General features: G+C 42.0%; 1 protein-coding gene across 1 annotated transcript in view; it reads left to right on the forward strand.

Annotated features, from left to right (window-relative positions):
* Positions 1-278: 278 nt before the first annotated feature.
* The window catches only part of Vps13c (vacuolar protein sorting 13 homolog C), a 165,236-nt gene continuing 138,458 nt past the window's right edge, over positions 279-27,056 (forward strand). The window contains 5 exon segments of the mRNA XM_087564087.1: positions 279-451; positions 14,669-14,712; positions 16,737-16,779; positions 21,665-21,760; positions 22,846-22,947. Of these exon segments, the coding sequence (XP_087420213.1) occupies positions 352-451; positions 14,669-14,712; positions 16,737-16,779; positions 21,665-21,760; positions 22,846-22,947 (385 nt within the window). The 5' untranslated portion in view covers positions 279-351.

Raw genomic sequence — 27,056 nt, forward strand, 5'->3', positions numbered from 1 at the left:
TGGCCTTGAACTGGCTGTGTAGCCAAGGATGACCTTAAAATTCTGACTTTCCGTCCTCTGCCTTCCTAGTGCTGGGGTTAAGAGAAGTGCATTACTATGCTGGGATTATGAGATGCTCAGGACTTGAACACTGCTTTGTGCAGGAGAGCCACAGCGCTTTGCCCCAAGCCTCACTCTCTTTCGTCGGTCCCCTGTAATCCTGTAAGTGGGGGCGATGAGGTCACGCCTGCGCACTGGCGGCGTCGCGCAAGCGCGGCGCGGGGCGGGCCTCAGCTGTCAGTCTGCGCCGGCCACGGCCCTCCCCTGCGCGCTGCGTTCCGGCTCCTCCCTCTCCCGCCTCCCGGTCCCGCCATGGTGTTGGAGTCGGTGGTCGCTGACTTGCTGAATCGCTTCCTAGGGGACTACGTGGAGAACCTGAACAAGTCCCAGCTAAAGCTGGGGATCTGGGGTGGTAAGCGCGATGTCATGGCCTACCGGCATGGGAGAGGGGGCTGTGCGTGTGTGAGCCTGGGGACCCTGGGGACCCCGCCGGGCATACCCCTGCTGGCGACGCAGCCACACAGGGGCAACACGCTGCTCAGCTGTCCCCTCTAACGCCTCAGAATAAAACAAGGGAAAAAATGTAATTATTTACCTCAGCAGCGGACGTCAGAGCGCGGCTCATGCTCCCTACAGTGCCAGCTTGTCTCCCCTTGCATCTCAGGGCCCCAGGACCAGGCTTCCCAGCCCAGGAAGGTGGGATGGGCAGGGGTGACAGTGAGAAGAAAGGCGTGCCTTATCCCCAAGGACTCCTAACTCAGGGATTCCTACCATTGGCCACTTCCTAGTTAGGTAGAGGGCTCTGCAGTTTTTGTTTTTGTTTTGAAATAGACATTCGAGCCGTTGGCTAGAGGCATCATTAATTAGTGTTGTCTGCTAGGGTGCAAGTGCGGGAAGACCTGCCAGGGTTATTATTCTGGAGATTAGGAGTCGAAAAGTCTTGTGATAAGTAGCCTACTTCTGCATTCTTCAATAAACTTGGATTTGGGCGTGTAGCTCAGTGGCAGAACGCCTGCTTCAAGCTTCCTCAGCATGGTAGAATACCAGCACAGATCGGGTGTTTAGGGATACGAGAGTACTTCTTTTAATTACTAAGTTACTATAAGGCTTGTGAATTTTGTCAGTTTTGGGTAGAAATTAAAAAACAGCATCCAACTTAAATGGACGGAGCTATTTTTAATTGTCAGCGATTCAAGTGTAGGCTTGCTCAGTCTGGTTGGCATTTGCCAATGGGGAAGCTAGCTGTTTGGTGCTTGAGATGTGGTTACACGCTCCAAGTATAAAACACACTGGGTTTTGAAGATGAGCATTTCTCCCAATGGAGGACAAGAAGACAAAACCAAAACCAAAACCAAAACCAAATCAACCAAAAGCAGCATCTCAATAAATTTTATGTTGGCTACGTGTTGAAATGGTTATTTGACTAGATTGAGTTAAATACATTATTGAAATGCAGAACCGTCATCAGCTACAAGGTCAATTTGTGACGAGGTTACAAGCCACATAATCTCGAAGCTAAAATGCATAGGCTGTATCCGCTCTGCTGGGCTTGTTTATCACTATAACCTACCATTAGCAATTGCAAAGGAGTTCCACCTTATGTCTGTCACAAACCTGGGCTCCTAAAATTAATGATTAGGGAGAGGCACCCTATTTTTATTGGACAATGCTGTGTCTCCTGAATTATGTTGGAACAATGTGTTTTATTTGTTGCCCCCCCTTTTGTGTTTTTTTTTCCCATAAATACACACTTCTCATACCCATCCCTGCTACATAATGCAAAAGGAAAAGTTTCTACAAGGAGTTCAGTGTCTGGATCCTTTCTGCAGAAAGAGAGAGGGCGAGTGTTTCTTTAGAATTCTTGCAGTAACGTCCGTTTGTAAAATGTCTGAAGTGTGAACTCTGAGCTAGAAGGCCTATAGTTCTGGGCCTGCTAGTGTGTCGGGATGGCCATTTACCGTAAGGACCTTTGTGTTTTCATCTCAGCTTCCACAGAGAAAGTGTTTGTGTGGTCTGAGGAGTTTGAATCAGACCTGACAAGACGATAGTCCCATTAACCGCTCCTTGGGTCTTACTGGTTCCCTTGTCCTGAGTTTAAGTTGTTTTAAAAAAAAAAAACGTGTAGGTGCGGTTGAAGATTCCTTCACTACCAAATCTCACTATTCACTTTTAACGTGGGAGTAACATATAGACACTTAGGCCCCTTCCAGTGTCAGTATTGTGTGGTTCAGTTTGTAAACCGTTTGGCAGTGCATATAGTCTGAAGACTTCCAGCTTATTCACACTGAATTTAAGTGCTACAGTGTGTCACACCTCCCTCCTTGCTGTCTCTAGTGAAATTTAGGAATGAGATTTTTCCTTTACCCCGTTTTCTGCTTTAATTTACTTTGTGGTGCTGGGGCTCCAACCCCAGGCCTTGATGGTGCCCAGTGACGACATTCTGCCATGAGCTAGATATGCCCTCAAGCTCCATTTTATTTTGTTGTTTTCTTTTTTTACAATGACATATTCTGCCAGTAGTATGCCTTAACTGGGCTGTGTGCCTGAGTGGCAGATACATCATCGGTTTCTTTCACCAGCTGTCCCGGGAACAGTCAGCCACTGTGCTTTGTCAGCCCAGAGCTCAGCCCTTTAAAGTTTAACTAATGGTTTCTGGATGTCACGTGCTTTGTACTTATTGCACAACCTGCTGTCTTCCATCCGATTCTCCTTAAAATAGAAAGACGGTCTGAGTTGACTGTTACTCAAGACAATAGTGCTGGAGAAACTGGTCTTAACCTTTACGGAGTTGGAAAACAAATGGGGTATTAATGAAATGCTTGGATAAGACCTCTATGGTGCTGACAAAATTTTTCAAGAAAATTTGAAAGTGATATGTGATCCTATTTGTGTCCTTCATGTGTGTTAGCAGGCAAAATTTATGCCAGTGCTTTTTTGTTTAAACCTTTGCATGTTCAAAACTTTAGAATAGGGGGATTCTTCCTGTAGAAGTTTTACATACGTAGGTCCCTCCCCCCCACCCCCCGTTCTTTGGAGAGTAAGTTAACTTACTCTTAACTAGGGTATTAGATTAGCCCAAAGCAGCTGATTTCGGTGTCAGGAGACTGTTCGCCAGTGCTTAAAATGCTGTTGACTGAGGAGGTGTGCTGCTGGCATGTGTTAGCCTTGGGATACTGCTGAAAACACTGGCAGTGGAGAGATGGACAGTCAGAAATGAAGTGCTTTCCGGCCTTGCACAGTAGTGGAAGAACTGGCCTAGGAAGAAAATGGAGATTGTCTCCTGCATACAATGAGACCCAGTGGGCTAACAGATTTTACTAAGGAGTAGAAGGATTTAGAGAGAGTACATTACTCTTAAGAGATGTCTAACAAGATGAATAGGCATCTCAAATCACCTACATGTAGCATGACCACAAAGGTGCATGAATCTTTGATGTTCCCCAGACAATTTTGAGCGTCAAAATATAATGTTGCTATACTCTGAAAAACATTGTGTTGGGCCTGTGAGACATCCACACAAGGAAACAATGAAAGCCACAATAAATAAGAAAATTGTAGTATGAAAAAGGAGTTATAAGAAAGTCTAGAATCAGGTTTTATATTCTGGAAGTTGTTTTTAAGTTGAGGAAAAGCGAGGCCAGCAAGATGGCTTGCTCAGTGGGTAAGCTTGCTTACTGCCGAGCCTGATTGTCAGAGTTCAGTCCCTGGGATGCACATAGTACGAGAGAAATGACTCCTACAACTCGTCCTCTGACCTCCACATGCAGGCAGAATGCCACGGCCTCCTCCCCCCACATAAAAATGTAATAATTTTTCAAACTTTTTAAACTGAAGAAGCAAAGGCAATAATAATAATAATAATAATGATAATAATAATAATAATAATAATAATAATAATAATAATAATGTTCAGAGAGGACATAAAGGACTCTTAAACTTTGTGACTATCTTTGGGAATTTATTCTTTTTTTTTGGTTATTGAGACAGGATAGCCCTGTGTAGCCCTGGCTGTCTATCCTGGAGCTCTAGACCAGGCTGGCCTCACACTCATGGAGATCCTCCTGCCTTTGCCTCTGCCATCTGAGTGCTGGGATAAAAAGGCACCTGGGAGAAAATTAGCACCTCCTGGTTTGGAATTTCTTCTTAAAAGGTTATTTAATGACAAACAGTTTGTAGGTACTTTTGAAAATGGTTTAGGCAAAATACATTTTAAAAACTTGCTGCTGTAGAAACAGGTCCCAGTTGACTACTTACAGGATCCTGGGGAAAGACATTTTAATTCTCTGAGCCTCAGTTTCCTAATCTGTAAAGAGAACGTACAACACGAAGTGTTGGAAGTCCAAGGAAAGTCCTTTGTGATTGTTAGTGATGGATGGTAATGATGGGCGGGACAGCCTGCTGTGGCATTTTCTGAAGCATGTTTCCTCTAACATCATGTATCTGTTTGCATCATTCATGCATGTGAAGATATTTTACCCCTCCCTCTAACTTCTTAAAAGCAAGGAAACCTTTTGCAATTAATTTATACTTGACAGCGCTCACGTTTTCTGTAACAGTGTGCAGTGCGCCAGCCTTCAAAGGCTCAGACATGTGCCTGGTGGGCGGGTCCTGCCGGATGAAATGTTTATTTAGGCTTTTGATCCAAACTGGTACCAGCAGATGAATTACACAGCCCTTAGCTGTTTGAGAGGTATCCAGGATTTAATTGTTTTAAGGATACCATGTCTCGAAAACAATGTGTCGAAATGTCAGATCTTTTGCAATTTGGGTTGAGTGGTGTTGCAATGTAGAAGCTGCCAATTTGATTTTTCAAAGCTTTTTACTGTGGAGGAACAGGAGCAGCTTCCACTCAGGACTCTGTGGCTCTCACTTCCCTTAATCCAGTGCACTGAACCTTAGACATGGTGTGCAGGACGACAGGGGTGGCTGTCATACCAGGAATAGGAACATGGGTGTGGTGCACACAGAGTTCATAACCCCTTAGGCTAGCCTCTGGGGTGCAGTTTCAGGTCCTGTCCTTCACCCTAGATGCCCTTCTGTGTCAGCCCGCAGTTATGGGTGGAGTTCCTATTCCAAATGCTGAGGACTAGAACTGCTATAGATTCTGGACTTTGATTTTCAGAATTTAGAATATTTATGAGTGTGTGACATGATTTCTTGGGGATGACAACCAAGTTATCACAAAATTCAGTTTTAGTTCATATACCTATAGTGCGCCTAGCCTTGCAGTTATTTTCAGCATGCCGCATTTCAGAGCAGTGGTCCGTGCAGGATTGGGTGTGTAGAGATTTTCTGTCTGGCATCATGTCAGCACCCAAAAGTTTCGGATTTTGAAGAATTTTAGGTTTTAGAGTTATGATGCTCAGCTTGTCTTGCTGGCAGAAAGCAGCCCGAGGAAGGAGAGAGGATGAGGAAACTGGACAGGAGGTCTTCCCCCAGGTGCGGGGCTTTTGGCAGGTCACTGATGGGAAGCCATCTGTTTCTTCTCTGAAGTGAATGAGGTGACTGTGTCTTCTTGGGCTTTAAGCACCTGTGGTTTGAACGAGGCTGGAGCAGCTTGAGCCCTTCCTTAGGGAGGCTGTGCTGCACCGCCTGCAGCCAGAGTGAGGCATGCTGGCCCAGGCACAGCTCTGTCCTTCCTCCTTCCTTCTGTACTGGTGGCGAAGAGCCAGTCACAGAATGCAAGGTAAAGAAGCCACATCTGTGTGATGCCCAGCAGGCGGGGCAGACTGGGATGACAGAAAAAAACACTTGTGTGATTGTTAGCTTCCTTAGCCACATTACATCAAACCCTGTAGGTCTAAGTAGTACTTCTAAACTCATCGAGGGAGTGCTTTTTTAAAAAGAATTTTATTTCATGTGTAAGTGTTTTACCTGCAGGGTATGTGTGTGTGCACCATGTTCTTGCAGTGCCTGTGGAGGCCAGAAGAGGGTATCTGAGTTTTTTGGAGATAGGAATGGTTATGAGCCACCATGTGGGTGCTGGGAACTGAACTTGGGTCCTCCGTGAGAACACAAGTGCTCTTAACTACTGAGCCATCAAGTCCCCTTCCCCAAGGTTTTTTTTTTTTTTTTTTTTTTAAAGCTCCCTCCTGGCAGGTGATTAAGCCCCTAGCCACCCGCTCTCGGGATTCCAGAATAAAAGACCTATACACTCCAGCTTATTTCGATATACCTAATTTGCTCAATGGCTGGGCACTTCTAAATCTCTCCACAGCTAGGGCACACTCCCCTGTGGTATTCCTGAGTTAACATCTTTTTCATCTCTGCTACCCCAAGTGGGGCTTTTGGGCCACTTTCCTGGAATCGTACATGTGGACAGGCCTTTAAGTCTGCTCTCTTTGTTTCCCCATCATGACAAGTTTCCTCTTCTCCCCCTCAGTGGGTCCCTTTCCCTCTGCGATCTCCCCCCTTTCCCACCCCCCAGCTGAGGACAGAACCCAGGGCCTTGCTCTACCACTGAGCTAAATCCCCAACCCCTACCCCTGCAATCTAAAAGTCCTAAAAGTCCTTCCTCCTATCTCCTTGCCCAGCCATTGGCTGTTCAGCAATTCTTTAATACAAATCAAAGCCAGCTGGGGGCAGGGACCCTCAGGGTCTGGAAGCACGGCTTTTGGGGAGCTGAAGTAAGGCAAAGCACTAGAACTATTTCCCCACAGGGTGGAACAATGGGTCAAAGCAGAGCTTGAAAAGCTAAAGTGGATACACCTTTCCATGCATGTACATAGCATCATCATTAATTAAAAATCTACCCCTTTTCTGGAAATAGAGCCCCAAGTTGGTGCCTTGAAACCGTTTGTGAGCGTCTTGGATTTTAGGCCCTGCGTGGCATTTGAAAGGAGAAAGTCTTGGTGATTTCCGAGCAGCTTTCTGCTTTTCTCTGCCAAGACTTCTTGTTTCAACAGGACACTGGAAAGTAAGAGTCAGTTACTTCCTTTCTGCTTCGCAGCAAACTTCCAACTGAAGCAATCTGGATTGGTTTGGTTTGGAGTCAGATAGTTCAGTTCATTTGGAAGGAATCGGTACAATATTTTCTTTGGTGTCTGTGAAAACATGAGTCATTAAAATAAATCGATTCATGCTTTTGCTAATGGCTTAGTGGCTGAGCTCATTTCCTTGGGAGATGAGCTTAGAAACATTTGATACAAGTGAAGCAGATGCTGGACTCTTTTGCTATGGCTAGATTGAGAAACCTTGAGTCACAGCACTACATAGGCGTTTGTCATCGTTTTAGGCTATGCGGCTTGATAAGGGTCTGGTGTTTTTATTTGTTGGCCATTTGTTGTTGTCGTTGTATCATAGTTTGGATTAATCTTTATGTTTCGTATTAAGAACTGACCGGGGAGTCAGGAGGTGCAGTGGCACAGTAATTGTATAACCTTGGAGGAACCACCCATTCTGCTTAACTGCCAGCTTTTTCATGTGATGACGACACAGAGAGGGGTAGGAGTAAGCTCTGTGTGCTCCTGGAGTAGTTCTGAGATGCAGCTTAGGAGCTGTTTTTGAAGAAAAGGTCCAGCATGGCATGGTCATCTGCAGTGCCACCTACTGTGTCACCGAGGAACTGTCCCTTCTGTTGCTCCTGATGTAATCCTCTGACACTACCCTTTCCACTCATTTTTGGATTTTTATATAACCTTAAAAACAAGGCCTCTTGGTGCAGAGTCTGGCTATTGCGTGGCAGAGGAAGGAGATTGATTTGGTAGGATTGAACCTTCTACCTGTTCTGCTCCACTAGAAGAGAGCATGGTGGGCAGAACATGGCATTGAGTGTCAGAAGACTGAGTGGCAGCTCCTCCATCTGTAGGTTGCCATGGTCTTCACAGGCCATTTATTTAACCTCCAGCTACCTTCAGTTTCTCTTTCTTGATAGGTATATGCTACCTGCCTCTTGCTGTGAGGCTGTGAGGATCCAATAATGTAACACATTTGAACATAGTTTTTGAAATATTAATTGATGGCCTCATAGTAGTTGTTTCTGCCCCGTAGTTATGTGCATCCTAAGGCAATTAAGAAAGTGTTTAGTGAGTACAGTGATGAGAGACATTGGTAAGGCGATCATATGTGTGCTGAGGATTTATGTAAACTTAAAATACTGTAGGGGAGATACAGGTTAAGCCCCTTAATCATGGAAAGATTATTTCCAGTTGAAATTATTTAATATCAACACTTTCTCCTCCCTTTCTTCCTCCCTTTCTTCCTTCCTTCCTTCCTTCCTTCCTCCCTCTCTTTCTTTCTTTCTTTCTTTCTTTCTTTCTTTCTTTCTTTCTTTCTTTTTTTCTTTCTTTCTCTCTCTCTCTCTCTCTCTCCCTTCTTTCTTCCTTCCTTCCTTCCTTCCTTCCTTCCTTCCTTCCTTCCTTCCTTCCTTTCTCTTTTTGAGACAGTATTTAAACTCTCTGTGTAGCTGAGGATGCCCCTGCCTTTGTTCAGTCTTGGGATTATAGCTGTGCCACTGCACTAGATCTGTGCTTGCTAGAGGTGGCAGCAGAACTTCATGCATGCTGGGCAAGCACTCTGTTTATTAATTGTGCTACATTCTTAGCCCTTTCTATTTCATAGTCATATAGTCCAGCTGCCCTTGGGCTCCCGGTGTAGCACAGGCTAGCTTAGGTATTCTGATCCTCCAGGCTCCACTTCCTGAGTGAGTGCTGGGAGAACAGGCCTGCACCACCAAACCCAGAGCAACGGAGTTTCTTGAGTTTATTCTGTAGATGAATACATGTATACAAGCTATTCTTGGATTTAGAACTTAGGCAAGCCTGTTCTGTGTGATGACAGTTCCAATTGATTAAAAAACAAACAAAACCAAATTGAGCGTTTGCATGTGTATATGCACACTGTGTACCTGATACCTGCAGAGGCCAGGAGGCCAGAAGAATGCATTGTATCCCATTGGGGCTGGAATTATAGGTGCCTGTGAGCTGCTCCGAGTGGGTTCTGGGAACTGAACTTGGGTCTTCTGCAAGAGTAGCAAGTGTTCTTAACCACTGAGCCATCTCTCCAGCCTCTCTACTTTTTATTCATTACATTAATTTGGTTGTTTCTTCTAATTTAACAACTGTTTCCTTTTTTAAAGATGGTGTTACTTGTTAATTTAATGGGCTTGATTTCATTTCTATCTTTAATTCATTAGCAAAGATTATTTCATGCATTCTGATTCAGGTTTAACATGTTGAGATACCCTTTGGCGTTGGTTCCGGAGCTCCCTGTGTAACTCTTCCCACCATGAGCTCAGAGTAAAATGCCTGTAGCTTCCTCATGAACAGCAAGTGAGGTCTCCTTCAAAGCTGGATTCTTATACCCCACTTCTCACCCAGATCCTTCAGTCCTGCTAGTGTGCACCAGAGGTCATTTCACAGAGCTCCTTACCTGCCTCTCTCCTACATTGCGTGTCTGTGGACTTGAGGTGAAGTGCCACCTGATGGCATGTCTGGCCTTCCTGTTTTCCTTGCTGGCACAGTGTAGCGTGTCTACCTCCCATCATTCACCCTCCTGACCTGGTTTCTTTTCTTTATTTTTATGATAAGACATGAATATTGATTCTTCATTTTTCCCCCCTGTGGCCTCTGAGTGTTCTTATCTCTGGTAAGCTGGCTAAATAGGAAGGTTACTTCTGTGTGTTCGGAGTGACTTTATTTTTCCAGTACTCAGTTCAGTATGAAATAGTTGATTTTTAGGTCGATATGTCTCAATCTTACAAATGATTTAAATGGAAGTTTCTACATTCTTGGCCATGGAATGGGACGGACGCCCCTGTGCCTGGCAGAGCAGTGCGCCTTGCTGTTACTGAGTTGGCTGGTGCCTCACCTCGCAAGGGCACTGGTGACTGAGGGACAAATGCACTTTCCCCCATTCCCCGGGCCTCTGCTAATCTGCAAGCTGCTGATTTCCCTCCCTTTCTTTTTACTGGACTAGTGGCTCCTCCCTTAGTGCAAACAGCCACAGAGCTATGGCTACCTTTTATGTCATTTATCCAGGAAGTATGAGCAGGCCTAGCTATTCTTTGTTAGTTTTATGTGTCTGACAGTGAAGTGAGTATTAGATATGGGAAGAAGTCATATCCAAATGCTGAGCCAAACCGACTTCAGAACTTACCATTGTTTTATTTTTTATTTCTTCATTTCCCCTTCTTTTGTGTCATGATTTTAATTAGAAGTAATACATGAAAATTATAAAAACTAGAAAATACTAAAATGGTTAATTGAAAGCCATGTTTGTCCCACCAACAGTAATCATCAATATTCTGTCAGGTTGTAAAATACTTTTTAAAACTTCGTTCTTAGACTGAGAAAGAAATCTATCTGGCTGGTACAGAGACAGGCAGATAGACCCATATCTAATACCCACTTCACTGTCAGACACATAAAACTAACAAAGAATAGCTAGGCCTGCTCATACTTCATAATAGTCCCAAATAATATAAAATACCTTGGTGTGACTCTAACCAAACAAGTGAAAGATCTGTATGATAAGAACTTCAAGTCTCTGAAGAAAGAAATTGAGGAAGATCCCAGAAGATGGAAAGATCTCCCATGCTCATGGATTGGCAGGATTAGTATAGTAAAGATGACCACTTTGCCAAAAGCAATCTACAGATTCAATGCAGTCCCCATCAAAATTCCAATCCAATTCTTAAGAGAGTTAGAAAGAACAATTTGCAAATTCATTTGGAGTAGCAAAAAACCCAGGATAGCTAAAACTATCCCCAACAATAAAAGGACTTCTGGGGAAGTCACCATCCCTGACCTCAAGCAGTATTACAGAGCAATAGTGATAAAAACTGTATGGTATTGGTACAGAGACAGGCAGATAGACCCATGGAGTAGGGTTGAAGACCCAGAAATGAACCCACACACCCATGGTCACTTGAGTTTTGACAAAGGAGCCAAAACCATCCAATGGAAAAAAGATAGCATTTTCAACAAATGGTGCTGGTTCAACTGGAGGTCAGCATGTAGAAGAATGAAAATCGATCCATTCTTATCACCATGTACAAAGCTTAAGTCCAAGTGGATCAAGGACCTCCACATCAAACCGGATACACTCAAACTAATAGAAGAAAAAGTGGGGAAGAGTCTCGAACATATGTGCACTAGAGAAAATTTCCTGAACAGAACACCAATGCCTAATGCTCTAAGATCAAGAATCGACAAATGGGATCTCATAAAGTTGCAAAGCTTCTGTAAGGCAAAGGACACTGTGGTTAGGACAAAACGGCAACCAACAGATTGGGAAAAGATCTTTACCAATCTTACAACTGATAGAGGGCTCATATCCAAAATATACAAAGAACTCATGAAGTTTGACTCCAGAGAGCCAAATAACCTTATTAAAAAATGGGGTACAGAGCTAAACAAAGAATTCACAGCTGAGGAATATTGAATGGCTGAGAAGCACCTAAAATGATCAACATCCTTAGTCATCAGGGAAATGCAAATTAAAACAACCCTGAGATTCCACTTCACACCAGTCAGAATGAGTAAGATCAAAAACTCAGGTGACAGCAGATGCTGGCGAGGATGTGGAGAAAGAGGAACAGTCCTCCATTGCTGGTGGGATTGCAAACTGGTACAACCTCTCTCGAATTCAGTCTGGAGGGTCCTCAGAAAATTGGACATTGCACTACCTGAGGACCCAATTATACCTCTCTTGGGCATATACCCAAAAGATGCTCCAATATAAAACAAAGACACATACTCCACTATGTTCATAGCAACCTTATTTATAATAGCCAGAAGCTGGAAAGATCCCAGATGCCCTTCAACAGAGGAATGGATACAGAAAATGTGGTACATCTACACAATGGAGTACTATGCAGCTATCAAAAACAATGACTTTATGAAATTCATAGGCAAATGGATGGAACTAGAAAATATCATCCAGAGTGAGGTAACCCAATCACAGAAAAACACACATGGTATGCACTCATTGATAAGAGGATATTAGCCCAAACGCTCAAATTACCCAAGATGCATAGACCACATGAAACTCAAGAAGGAGGACCGAAATGTGGATGCTTCACTCCTTTGAAAGGGAAAAAAAAATATCCATAGGAGGAAATAGGGAGGCAAAGTTTAGAGCAGAGACTGAAGGAACACCCATTCAGAGCCTGCCTCACATGTGGCCCATACATATACAGCCACCAAAACTAGATAAGATGGATGAAGCTAAGAAGTGCAGGCTGACAGGGACCGGATGTAGATCTCTCCTGAGAGACACAGCCAGAATATGTCAAATACAGAGATGAATGCCAGCAGCAAACCACTGAACTGAGAATGGGACCCCCGTTGAAGGAATCAGAGAAAGGACTGAAAGAGCTGAAGGGGCTTGGGACCCCATAAGAAAAACAGTGTCAACCAACTAGAGCTTCCAGGGACTAAGCTCTATACATGGACTGACCCTGGACTCCAACCTCATAGGTAGCAGTGAATAGCCTAGTAAGAGCACCAGTGGAAGGGGATGCCCTTGGTCCTGCCAAGGTTTGATTCCCAGTGTAGGGGATTGTTGGGGGGGGTGTAAATGGGGGTTGGATAGGGAGGGGAACACCGATATAGAAGGGGAGGGGGAGGACTGATGACAGGAAACTGGGAAAGGGAATAACATTTGAAATGTAAATAAGAAATACCCAGTTTAATAAAAATGGAAGAAAAAAGAAAAGAACAAGTAAGAGTCAACTGCCTAAGCAGTGAAACTTTGGAATGTCTTTGTTGTTCTGTGACTAAGCTAGCACAATGTTGGGGCCTTTTAAACTTTTTGATTGAGTTCTGCATTGGACACGGGAATAAAGTGGTAGAGCTTAAAAGACTCTAATCACATTAATTAAAGTAATGAATTTAGGTTCAGGGACTTAAACATGTGAAATTTCTTTTTCTCCTAAAGTTTTAGCCTCAATTAACTGGAAGTATAGCCACTGTGAAGTTAATTATACTCTTCCCTTCTATTTTTTTATAACATTGCTTTATCTTATGAAAATAAAGATCTGATTCCAAGGTGGGGGGGGGGGGACTTTGTTCTCCACGCTGGCAGGTTATTGATCAATCAATCCCTGTTCCTTCCTTGTAGACCACAGCTTACTTCAGTAGAAGCAGCCCTGTGTCTATCAACATGTACAAGTTCATATCTGATCACATCTGTGTGCTACACACAGTACTGTCACTCTCAGTGTGGATGATCTGAGTACTTCTGGTGACAGTGAGAGTCTCTGGGTGGAACAGTCAGAGCTCATGAGCAGGTTTGGGCTCTGTGTTGACCGTGGAGCTTGTTATAAAGTGCTCTGAAGGACTAAAAAGGGGTGTTCTGTGCAGATTCCTTCTGATGACTCCAGTAAGGCCTCGGTTGTAGTGTGTGTAAGACATCAGCATATGGTTAAACGCAGAGCTGTCTCCACTTCTGTAACTTTAGAGATTGTGCGTCATAAGAATGATTCAGTGGGCTAGAGGTCAATAGCACTGTGGCTGCTCTTAGAAAAGTTCAATACCCGGCATCCACATGACAGCTGTCTGTAACTCCAGATTTAGGGAATTTGGTGCCCTCTTATGGCCGCCATAGACACTGTGTGTGGTGCATAGACATGCATGCAGACACCTCTACACACACACACACACACACACACACACACACACACACACACACACACACACACACACACTGTTCTTCCACATACTGAATACATGTCCATCTTGTAGGATTACCTGATGATTTTTGTGTTTGGTAGTGGTACCATTCTTTCTATTCTGGCTCCAAAATTTGCCTTTACTGTGATGGCCTCTGCCTTTACTGTGATGGCCCCTGTGCCTTTACTGTGATGGCCTCTGCCTTCACTGTGATGGCCTCTGCCTTTACTGTGATGGCCCCTGTGCCTTTACTGTGATGGCCTCTGTGCCTTTACTGTGTTTGGCATGGAAGTTACTACTTATTTTAGGTAGATATGTATGTATGTTTGTATGATTTTTGGGAGAGGGTATTTCTGTATAGACCAGGCTGGCTTGGAATTCACTGTTTAGCTCATCCTGGCCTCAAATTAATGTCTCAGACGTAACCTCCTGTTAAGTGTAAATCACAGACATGTACTGCCATATCTGGTATTTCAGAGTTTAGGTCCTTTCCAGCTGCCCCGCGGAGGCTGCCTAACAGTCTCGTTCTTTCCTCTTTCTAAGTACAAAGCTGGGGTACTTTCTGTCCATTCCCGGGGCGTTCTTATCGCTTCTCTGTTTTTCAACAATGTGCTTTAGAAAAAAAATGCTTATACACACGAAACACGTACTGTTTGTACGAGAGACATTGTGCTGTCATTTGTGTTTAGTGTTTATTTGGTTTCTGTTTGTCGGTGTTAGGCATATACACGTGCGTAGATAGTTTTTAAAGTTATTTTAAAAGTCGGGACGGTGTGCAGCGTTTTAGAAAACACTCCACCACAGACATTCTCCCATGTCCCTCGTTGTTTTGTTCTGTAATGCAGGTGTGCTCTGGCCTGTGCTCCCTGCTGGACCTTGAGTCCCCACAGTCTTCTATCTGTGTTCTTAGCTCTAGCACTGCGGTCTTGGTTTTGGATCGATGTAACACGTTATACTAATGGTTGTATTAATGTCATGTTTCTTGTCACCCCCCCCCCCCCCTTTTTTTCTTTCAGGTAATGTGGCTTTAGATAATCTGCAGATAAAAGAAAATGCTCTGGTAAGGGTTATTATTTTTTAAATTATGCTTAATAACTCGGCGAATTTGGCAAGCTCTTAGAAACGTTTGGTTACTAGGTATCTGTACCAGGTACCAGATAAAGTGACTGAGTCACTCCAAGCAGGGTTCTTTATTTAACTATTTGTCATTGGAAATCATGAGATTAAAGATTTACAGTTTCCCCTGCAATGATCAATTTTTTTTCCCCAAAATGGAATTCATTTGATTGTATAGCTTTGCTGTCTCTGTTTCTCTTACGGAAATATTTTTCTTCAGAATTATCTGTATGTATTTTCCAGGCACTTGGTGCTAAGCAGTGATCGAGGGGTGTGGAGCAGTGTAGGGACACGCTAGCCATAGAGTATTGAGGGAACGGTAAGGTGTAAGGAGGGACTTACACTTAGCTTTAGTGTGGAATTTGCATCATTTGCTGTTGAGCTAAAAGCAAAGCAGCACTCACCCTCCCGACCAATGAGGTTACGTTTAACCTGGAATGCAAACTGCCATCTACAATGTCACTTAAGGTTTATTCACCACACTTTAGATTTCCCACATGTGCTTGTGTGTGTGCGTGTGCGTATATGGATATATGCTTCTTTTTCCCCCCATTTAGACAGTCTCATGTAGACAACTTTAGCTCAGATTCACTACATAGCTGAGGCTCACCTTGAATTCCCGATCCTCCTCCTTCCATTTCCCGAATGCTGAGATTACCAGCTCGTGCTAGACTTTCTTATTTCTCTGTTTCAGTTTCTTACTATGCACAGTGGCTCAGTAGCAGAGCCCACCTTGGCCTGGCCAAGATGGGAAAAAGATCCTGGTACATTAGAAATACTCACATCCTAACCATCCTTCCCTGTGTTTATGTGGCATGCTAGAGGTTAGAGTCAGTATGAGAAGATTTTATAAGAAAATAAGTATAAATACAACAATGAGAACGGTTTTCATGACCATCCCCAAGAGACAGGATGAACTATCAGCATAATCTGAGTTCTATTAAAATTAAGTGTAATCAGTTACTTCATAATTTATAGACTTCATTAGTGAGAACTAGCCCTCTCTCACAGTTTAACCAAATTAGTGAGGTTTTATTGATTGGTTGATTGGTAGTTCTGTAGATGAAACCTTGTGTCTCTGTGTGTTGGGCTGATGCTATTACACTGTACTGTGTCCCTAGCCTGAAGTTTTACTTGGAAATGGGAACTATAGTCCTCATTAAATTATTCCAAGAGAACAGAAAGTGAGCCTGGGACAGCACTTACTAAGTGGCTTATGTTGAATATACTTTTCCTGACCCCTGGGGAACAGAGTCCTTACTTCTGCCAATTCTTTTGTCAAAGGTATTGTGTCCTGTTCCTCTGCACCTAGAGTGTTTGTAGAGTTGTATGATCATGAGAATGGATTCTTAGCCAATCATAACCTACAGTATTGTAGTTCAGTGTTGAAATATTCCCAGTATTCCTGTATGTTATACAATATTAGGCAGAAAGTGTATGTGTTAAATAACACCTAATAGAAAGTCCCTGCTGACCATTAAAGTGTAGCAATCATTATGAAGGAGAGTTATGGTTTAGTACCCAGGAGTCCAGATAAGGCAAAATTTATTATTATTTTGTTGGTGTGTATAATTTGTTAAGAAAAATGCTAGTTTGGTAAATAGTATGTTAGAGCCTTCCTTTTCAGGGGTTTTGTTTGCTCATTTGCTAAAAATTATCTGAGAGAATTATTCAGTGATTGTTTTTAGCCGACTTACGTGCATGGACTCTGTTCTTCTTGTATTTCAGGTAAACAGTGTCCATCTGTTTCATTTATTAAAATAAAATACCCAGTTTATGTAATTACTTTCCTTATAAACCATCTTCTGTTTTTCCTGTTTATAATGTTGCTTCTCTGAAACTTCTTTATGCAAAACTACCATTTAGTGAAGCAGTCATAGCCATGAGTTAATCAGTTCTATCATTGATGTGCATGGGGATTTGGGGGCTGCATAAAGATGTCCTTTAATTTTTGTCTTCCTTCCGAAGAGTGAATTGGATGTTCCTTTCAAAGTCAAGGCTGGCCAGATTGGTGAGTACGTCACTCTCCATTGAGTTGCTTAGTTCTCTGTAGAGTTCATTTTGCCTGTACTGTTTAACCCGAGAAGTCTTCTAGGCTTCACCAGAAATGTGGGAAGTTTTTGGTTTATCTTAGTTTCCGAGCTCTAAGCCTGAACATCAAATACATATCTACTTTATAAAAACCAAGGAGATAGAGAATAGTCGTTACCTCCAGGCTTTGGGTTTACTACGTAAAACACCTCCATTTCCAAAGTTTCCTTACAGTCTCTATATCTGTGAAAGCCATACGGTTTTAAAACACTGTGATGTAGACTTAAATGAAGTCCTCCTGTTCGCTCACTCATCTTCACTTGATGTATTATGCAGCAGTGTGGTATGGATCGTGTGCGTGGGTAAGTACGAAGTCTCCTTCTTTGCAGCCAAACTTACCCATTTTCCATAACTCAGCATACACGTTTGCTGGAGAAATTATCAATAGGAAATTTTACCTGCAGAACTCTCCTAAATAGTTCATGGGACCTGATCTATCAGTTATCTGCCATTTATTATCTGTCTGTCTGTCTGTCTATCTATCTATCTATCTATCTATCTATCTATCTATCTATCTATCTATCTATCATCTATCTATCTATCTATCTATCATCTATCTATCATCTATCATCTATCTATCCATCCATCACCCATCCACCCACTCAGTCATCTGTCTAAAGTGCAGCTCCAGATGGGTTACTGTTACTCTAGAATTTGACTTAATGATGTATGCACTCCTCTTCTACAGTTTACTGCTAGATTTTTCAGTCACTCCTCTGCCAATTTTAGGGCTTTATCTTTTAGCACTTTAGCATCTCCCCACCACCTCCTTTTATTGAAAATAGTTTTTTCTCACATAGTAGATCCTTATTACCATTTCCTCTTCCTCTAAACCACCAGTTCCCATCTCCCCTTCCGTGCCAATCTGCTCTCTCTGTCTCTCGTTAGAAAGTGAACAAGCTTCTGAAGAGTAATAATATATTACTATACTGATCTAATATAACACATAAATAACGTAACATGTCTGAATTGGACAAAACAAGGAAAAGAACCCAAGAGAAAGCACCACAAGAATCAGAGACCCACTCATTTGCATGTTCAGGAATCCCATGAAAACACTAAAGTGCAATCTATAATATGTATGCAGAGGACCTGGTGCAGACCCTTGCAGGCCCTGCGTGTGCCTCCTCAGTCTCTGTGAGTCCACATGAACCTTTTTGATTGGAAGGCTTTGCTTCCTTGATGCCTTCCCTCCTTTCTGGCTCTTACACTGGCCACCTCTTCCTCAGGGTCACTTGAGTCCTGAGGGAAGGGATGTGATGGCGGCATCCCATTTAGGGCTGAGCATTCCAGGGTCTCTTGCTCTCTGCATGATGTCTGGCTGCGGGTCTCTGTGTTTGCTCCCATCTGCTGCAGGAGGAAGCTTTCCTGAGGGCTGGGCAAGGCACTGGTCTACGAGTGTAGCAGACTGTCACGAAGACTTACTTTATTGCTACATTTATCGTCATCATTACCATCTAGAGCAGTAGTATTTGGTTTTCCCCTAGGACCCTGGGCTATCTAGTCTCAGGTGCTTGCTCCTCCAAACGTTGGGTATGGTTTCCATCTTGTGGAGTGTGCCCTAAGTCAAATAAAATGTTGGCTGCTCACTCCCACAGCGCTGTGCCACTATCGCCCTAGCTTATCTTGCAGACAGGATAGCATTATGGATAAAAGGGTTTGTGGGTGGGTTTGTATTCATGTTTCTCCTTTGGGAGAATGCAGAGTATTCCTTTACCAAAGACTTAAATATAGGGGTGAGGGCTCTAATAGGGATCAACTCGACTTCTCTATACTTAGCGAGTTGTGTAGGTGTTATCTTTAGTAATGGGGACTTGCCATCAGTTTGTGGAGAATAACTGGTAGTTTTGGTAATAGCCTGGGTTGTTTGGGGATTCCCCTGGGACCTCTTTGGCCAACAACTCAATTAGATGTAACCCAATCTCGGTACTGGAAGCTTCATTTGGTAACAAGTGATGACCAGTTGAGGTTTGTCTCCTCCATTATTTGACCATTTCATTTTGAGATCTCTCTCTCTCTCTCTCTCTCTCTCTCTCTCTCTCTCTATCTATATATGTATATGTATATGTATATGTATATGTATATGTATATGTATATGTATATGTATATGTATATGTATATGTGTGTGTGTGTGTAAGCTGCTACTGTGTTAGTTCCCATAATGCCTATTTAGTGGCCCTTTATTTTGGCTGTCTCTCCTTGTATTCCCTCCCTCAACTCCCCCTCCCCTACCCCTCCTTACTTGATCTTCTCAGACCAGTCTTCTGCATCCATCCATAACTATCTATTCTATTTCCCTCTCCTAATGAGATCTATTTGTTCCCTCTAGTCTCTTAGTACCTAACCTATCCCTAACCTATGTGGTTCTACAGATTGAAGCTTGGTTATCAATGACTTAACAGCTAATGTCTGCATATAAATCTATGCATGTCATATTTGTCTTTCTGTGTTTGAGATACCTTACCCAGCATGATTTTTTTCCAGTTTCATTGAATTACCTGGGATTTTCTTTCTTTCTTTCCTTTTTTTAGTGGCTCAGTAACACTCTTATTTTGCAGTGTACCACTTTTCCTTATTCATTCTTCTGTTGAAGGATATTTAGGTTGTTTCCAGGTTCTGACTACTGTGAGTAGATCAGAAATGAACATGGTTGAGCAAGTGTCCTTGTGGTAGGATGAAGAATTATATGCCCAAGAGTGGTATAGCTGGATTTTGAGGTAAATCAGTTCCCATTTTCCTGTGGAACAGCCACACTAACTTCCATAGTGACTATATGAGTTTGCAGTGCTACCAGCAATGGCTGAGTGCTCTCCCAGTGCTGCTCAGTGCTCCTGTTAAAGGGGAATTGCCTGTGGTTTTGACCTTATACTCACTAAGAAGGGAATTGCCTTGTTAGGAGGTCATCAAGTTCCATGTATGCATTATCCGTTGTAAATATAGGCAGTACTCACTATAAAACCACAAGAATTAGAAGTGATCCAAAAGTATACTGATGATATTAATAGGCAACTCTGACATGGAAGCCATATAAGAAACCCAACAGCTTTGAAAACTGAAGAGAAATTGAAATTTAAAAAGTGTTATTAGTTTAAATTGTATTGGTGTGCATCAGGCCAGGGGTGCCTGGGAGCTCAGATGGCCTTGGGGTTGGAGTTACAGGCATTCGCCATCCACCTGACGTGGGTGCTGGGAACTGAGCTCGGACCCCATGAAAGAGCATTAAGTGTGCTTAGCCTAACCACTGACCATCTCTCTCGCCCCTGAGAAATGAAAATTTTATTGCAGAAATAATTTGATATTTTATACCTGGACTATATATCCACACAAAACTGACATAGTTATATAGCTATTCAGTTCTCCAGAATATTCTCTCTTGTAGAACATTATTTTATTTCCTTTCAGTTTGTTGTATCAAATTGTTTGAATGTTGAGCACCGTTCTTTAAATACACCCATGATGCTGGTCACATGACTTAGTTGTTCATATCCATGAGTGAGTCACAGATTCTTTTCTAATAAGTCTTGCTAGCAGCACTGACCTAATGTCATTATTTATCAAAATTATGGTGAAGGGGACTAGAGAGAAGGTTCCTCAGTGAAGGGCACTGACTGCTCTTGCAGAAGACTGACACTCACATGGCAGCTCGTATCTCAACTCCAGTTACAGGGGATCCAGCACCCTCCGGCTTCCGCAGACATACATGCTACCCAAACAACCACACACACAAACAATATATATAGTAAAAATTCTAGTGGAGGAAGATATTTTATTTTTGGAACATGGGAAACTTCAGGTGTAGGAAGGCTAGGACAGATGTGTAGCAGTCCTGACAGCTGACTGGCACATTAGCTCTTGTAGCCTTGGAAGGAGGGGCTCTGGAGACTGGAAAAAGATAAGAAATGGCCCTGAAATGGTTTTGTCTGTTTCAGAATTCATATCTCCCTTCTCTTCTGCCATTGTAGCCTCTCCTGTGTAACACCAAGTGAGTTAGGAATATTAGGCCCACAGTTCTTGAAGGTGGGTATTTTTATGGGCTTGTTTCTGGCTGTCATTAGGCCGACCTGGAACTTGCTGTGTAGTGAGTCTGGCTTTGAACTCTGGATCCTCCTGCCTCCTACTCCCAACTGCTGGGATGACAGGTGTGCACCACCATGCTCAGCCTAATACCATTGTTTCTAAGAGAGAAAGTCTGTCCTGCTTCTAAGGGACTTTTAAGTACACATTTGGAAGTTAGATTTGAGTTTTATAGCATCAGCAACATGAAAGGCGATGATAGTGATTGTAAAACAGCACACCTTGCCTTCAGGTCCTGCCTCTTCCACTGATGGCTGTTTGACCTGCTGCCCCATTCATAAAGAAGAGAAGGGACCTCTCTGCTGCTTTGGTTCCTATTTGCACAGACAGTATTTACAGTGCCTGTGCTGATTCAGTTGTTGGTGCGGCTGGAAAGCGTGTGCAGTCTTCGGGCGTGTGCAGCGCTGAGCTCTGGCTCCAGCATCCTCACTGATGACCTCGCTGGGCCTCGGTGACTAATGACACCGAGCTGCCTTTTCCTCTTCCAAATCGCGGTGTGTGACTTACCTTAGGGTCTTGAGATATCAAATCAGGTAACTATCATTAAGTTTGGAAAGTATAAAATATACATTTTGAATATTGAATTCCCCCCTCCGCTTTTTTCCTGAGTGGCAAACATACTAAATGCCTGGTGAGTTTTGTACTTTTCATGGGAAAAAAAATTGAGAAATTTATTTGTATCTTCTTTAGCAGTCAAGTAAGGATTTAAGATGGAAATTATGTTTCTTTAGATAAATTAACTTTGAAGATTCCTTGGAAAAACCTTTATGGAGAAGCAGTGGTTGCTACCCTAGAAGGATTGTACCTGCTTGTGGTCCCTGGAGCAAGTATGTTGTTTTACATTCTAATCATAGAGTGACATTGCAGTGACGTGAAACTGTTCCCCATGAAGTAGTCTAAAATTAACTGTTTTTTTTTTTTTGCTATTGTAAGATATTGTGATTATTTCCCTTTTTGTCTCTTAAAATTAGTTTTTTAGTTCATCATAAAAATATTGCCTTTCATCATGGCAGCTTCATATATCTACTACTATATTTCCTTCAAAATCTCCCTATTTAACTTTTTCTATTTTCCTAGTATATATTATCGGATATAGGATTACAGATAACAATGATGTTATGATTATTAATTATTCCCAGAACACTTTGTGAAGACATTTTTATCAATCTACATCGACTCCAGATGATGTCAATATAGAGGCCCAGATGAGGCCTGCTTGCCTGCCCTTTCTTCTTTTCTTCTTTTCTTTCTTGTTTTTTGAGGCAGGGTTTCTCTGTATAGCCCTGGCTGCCCTGGAACTCACTTTGTAGACTAGGCTGGCCTTGAATTTGGAGATCCACCTGCCCCTCAAAGGCATGCACCACCACACCCAGCTTTTAGTTATTTTAAAGATTTATTTATGTGTATTTGTGTGTGCCTGTGTGAGTTTATGCTCACCACATGTGTACAGGTTCCCTTCAAGGCAGGAAGGGTTGTTAGATCTGGAGCTGGATCTGAGTTGCCTGATGTGGGCGCTGGGAACCGAACTTGGGTCCTGTGCAAGAGCAGCAAATGCTCTAAAGCACTGTGCCATATCTTCAGCTCCCTTAAGTCTTCTTTATAGATACTAAAACTTTTACCACTCAGGCAGTATTCTGACATATTTTCTGTCGTCTGATTTCTCTTTTAGCCACCTTTTCCATCTGTCCTGTGTTTAGCTACCTTCCTTCTTCTGATTTCTTTCTTTTTTCCTTTGTGAGGTTTGTAAACGAATAGGAATAATTTATGTGTAAAGTTTTTGTAGGTTTATTTTTACAGAAGTGTTTTTTCGTCTTATAAAAATAATGTTAACATATGACTGTAATAAGGTTAAAGCTTTCCATTTGTTTGATGATTTCATTTCTTTCTGTGAGAATTAACTATATGCCTTTAGGTATTAAGTATGATGCTGAGAAAGAAGAAAAGTCCTTGCAGGATATTAAACAGAAAGAACTTTGCCGAATTGAAGAAGCCCTTCAAAAGGCAGCAGAAAAAGGTAAGTTTATTTTATTAATTAAGCTTGTTATAATACCTAGGCATACCTATATTTTAGGCATATCTAATGTCATTTCATAGGTTGATTATGTATTTGTTTGTTTGTTAGTTTATTGAGTCAGAGTTTCTGTATGTAGCCCTGGCTGGCCTGGAATTCACTCTGTAGACAAGGCTGGCTAGGAATTCAAAGAAACCTACCTGCCTCTGCCTCCTGAGTGCTGGAATTAAAGTCATGTGTCACCACCACTCAGCTTTCATAGGCTTCCTGAAGCCCAGTTCCAAAGAATGAACCTTCTTTTCAGACCATAAAACACTGTTCATGAGTATTTCAGTGGCCAACATTGAGGACTGATTGGTTTTGTCTGGTGACCATTTTATTCTAAGTTCCCAAGGGCAGCTGTATTTTGAATGACATTGAGGTATATGTATTTTGTGTGTGTTCATTTACACATTTTGTATGTGTTCAGTACAAACGCCTGTGTGTTTGTCAAATGACAGGGTTAAGGTGTCACAGTAGGAGGTGTACTGCTATGTGCAAGGCTCGGCTGCTGTGACTGTTTCCCCATCTTTTCATGAGAAAAAGGATTTTCAGAATGAGATTTTTCTTTAGCTTTCAACATTTCAACACCCTCACTAATTTCTATCTTTTTGTCAGATAAATTTGATAATTACGTTACATTTTGATTTTGACTTTGATTTCTAGAGTCAGGACGGAATGAAATGAAAAGCGTTATTGGTCTGATTGAAGGACTCGTCGGATTGCAGTTAGTTTGTCTCTCTCTTTTTTTTTTTTTTTTTTTTGGTTCTTTTTTTCCGAGCTGGGGACCGAACCCAGGGCCTTATGCTTTCTAGGCAAGCGCTCTACCACTGAGCTAAGTCCCCGACCCCCCAGTTTGTCTCTTTAGAATCAAGCCATATCCTGCTCTGACCGAGATACCGTTTATCAGTATTTTGCATCATTTTTGAGTCTTTGGTGGTGTATATGAATTTCAGTGGTGATGAAGGCAGATAGCTCCTTATTACATAAGGTGAATATTTTTGAGTTTTTATTCTTTCGTGCTGTGTACAAAACGTCTTTTTCCTACAAGGAAAATAGAACAGGACAAAGCAGATATTAACTTAGAAATGAGTTGAAGTACAGTTACACAGGAGGCAGGGAGGCTCTCTCTGTGGCCCTGGAAGCATGAACCAGTGAGAAGTCTATTTTAGAATGACTTCTTGAGCTCTGTGTGGTTGTTTAGGTCTGGCCACTCTGGAGGTTGATGTGGGAGACCCTGTGACCCAGTAGTGTGGGCCGCATCGGAGACCCTTCTCAAATGCCAGTCACAGAAGCAGTATCAGCTCTTGGGGTTTCCAGGTCACTGACCGCAATTCCTCTTTGTCCCAAGTTATGTTTTTCTTATGTAGAAATGTTTTTTTTTTTTTACTAGAAGTTACTAATGCCAGTCATAATACAGAGGCTATCATAATAGAAGAAAACATGTGAAAGCCTTAATAGTTTTTCCCTTTTCTCTTTTACTTTCATAAAGCATGGTGAAGTTTTCTGGCAGTTCACTAGTGTTTCTGGTTTTTAAAAACATCCATTTTGCTTCATTAGTATGTAGAAATAGTTCAATAAAAATGAGGCATGTCACTTGGACACTAGTGGAACTTCATTTCTTTCTATATAATTCTAAGTAAGTTTATTTTTTGAATTTACACACCCATATATGCACACATGTGCACACAGGTATACACACATGCACATGTGCATATACACATAAACACATATATATTCATCCAGGCACAATGGCATATTTAGGTATAGAGCTACACAATTGCACATTTATAGTACATATATAATTAATATTTTATCTTTGAGAGATCTTCAACTCCCCCTTTTCTAGGACTATTGTAATAGCTTAAAAAATAATTTAGTATTTTCAGTGCTCTGTAAGAAAGGCGTGATCTGGCCCGGTTTAGTGGTTGGTGGTTTAATAGCCATAGTGATAATAGTTTAGCTCCATGCTGACGTGCTTGGGTCTGGTGGAGATTCGTGTTTTCTCTATGGAGGGTGTACACTTGTGGGTCTAGTCCTGTGTTAGGTCTGTGCATTATGTAAGGCAAACATGGCAGCCTCTTGGGTGATAAATTTTAGGGTTTGTCAACCTGTACTTAAAATTCAGAAGGCAAAATTCAGTTTCACATACTGGGTTCTGAATGTAACGCAGATTAATTTAGGAATTGTGGTGTATGCTGAGAGATCATGTTCCTGTACTGAAGAGATCTGTTGTTAGCATTTTGACCACATTATAAATATTCTTTCCTAGTTTCTGTGGCTATGCATCATCTTCTTGTGAGCTTTTGCTGTGATCTTATGTTGTAGCGACCTCTAACAATAGAATTATTTCATTGCTACTTCATAACTGTAATTTTGCTACGGTTATGAACTGCGATGTAAGTATCTGATATATTGGATATTTGTTATATGATATCTGAGGGGGTCACAGCCCACAGGTTGAGAACCATTGTTTAACTGCTTCTCATCTTACCATATTAATCAGTAGTTATTACATAATTATCACGCTTTTTCAGACTTGCTTTCCCAGTCTTTCTTGATTTTAAAGTCTGGGGTACCATTGCCTGTGTGGAGACTCAGGGAGATAAGGAGAGGGGATGTTCCGGCCTGCACAGGCAGATAAGTACGAGTGAGGATGGAACCTCTTGTTGATTTACTCTAAAACACGTAGCTTCCTTAAAATGCTGTTACTGTTGTTTGGAACAAAGCCTGAAGTCTTTTATTTCAATTTTATAGAATTTGCTTAGCTATAATAAACTTTTCCTTTCTATTTCTTTGGAGTGGCTTTCTGTACTTGGGAAGGCCATCATATACAGTTTCTCCACGTTTAAAATGTTAATTTTGCAAGGTAATATATACATACACTTAACAATAAAATGGTTCCCCACAGCAGTTAGGGTGATAGATGGCAGTCCCCTGTGCACATTTTGTTGTCCTTCATACTCTGTTCTTATAAGCCAGTTTATGTTTTAGGAGTCTCAATGCTGTTGTTTTCTGGTTCACTAATGTCCACCATTGTGGTTTTTTTTTTTTTTTTTTTTTTTATGTCTGCCATTGCTGTTTTTTTTTTTTTTTTCTTCACCCTAATCCCCTGTCTTTTGTTGACACGAGCCCAAAGACCACAGAGAGATGCCCTTTGCACTTTCAAAAAGTCTGTGTGGGTGGTAATTTTAGGCCAGTTATGTACTATGACAAGGTGATTGCTCAGTATAAAGGCCTAATGATAGCCTATGGTTATATTTCTTTCTAGAGGTCCTGATTTTCTTGACTTGCAAATACTCCCCTCATTCTTTGTTTAATCTGCTATGAAATGCACTAAGTTTTCCACAGACGAATTGGTGGTTTTTCAGGTATTTTCCAACTCTTTTAATTCCTGCTCCAGTCTTCCCTACATATGTCTTATTATTATTTTTTTTTCTTGGAGTTTTCCTTCTGAATTGCTTTTTTCCCTCCTGGTTTATTTAGTGCTGCATAAATGAGCTCCCTTCCTCACTAGGCAGGAGCTCTACTGCTGAGCTTCACCTTCAGTGCCTGCGTAGTTTAAAATTTACTTAGGTTTTGGGTCTGCAAACATAGTCTTGTCGGGCCTGTCCTATTATTCCTCTGTTGAATTAGCTCCTCCATGGCTTCCTTACCTGTTCTTTTGTTTCCGCCTGTGTTTGCTGGACACATCTAATAGCTACCAGTGTGACTGAAAGTTCTCCTAAGACCGAATGCTAGATTTTTTTTTCCCCTGGGTTTAGAATATCACATTCAAGATTCTGTAAGTAGTAGTTCATACCCGTAATTCTCGTACACAGGAGGATGGCACAGGTGAGGTCACTATAGAACTGTTTGAAAAAACTAAACATACACACACACACACACACACACACACACACACACACACACACACACACACCACAAACTTTCCTCAGGAAATTCCCATCCTCACAGACCTGCCAACAAATAGCAATAAAAACTCCAAACTCAGTATTAAGGAGGTTCAAAAGTAGGATGTCGCATGCTGTGTGTGCTAGCTTCTGGGGAATTTTGAGGCACTATGGTCTTAT

The sequence above is a fragment of the Rattus norvegicus genome, chromosome 8 (genome assembly GCF_021556685.1).
Source record: "Rattus norvegicus strain SHRSP/BbbUtx chromosome 8, alternate assembly SHRSP_T2T, whole genome shotgun sequence".
Taxonomy (NCBI): Eukaryota; Metazoa; Chordata; class Mammalia; order Rodentia; family Muridae; genus Rattus; species Rattus norvegicus.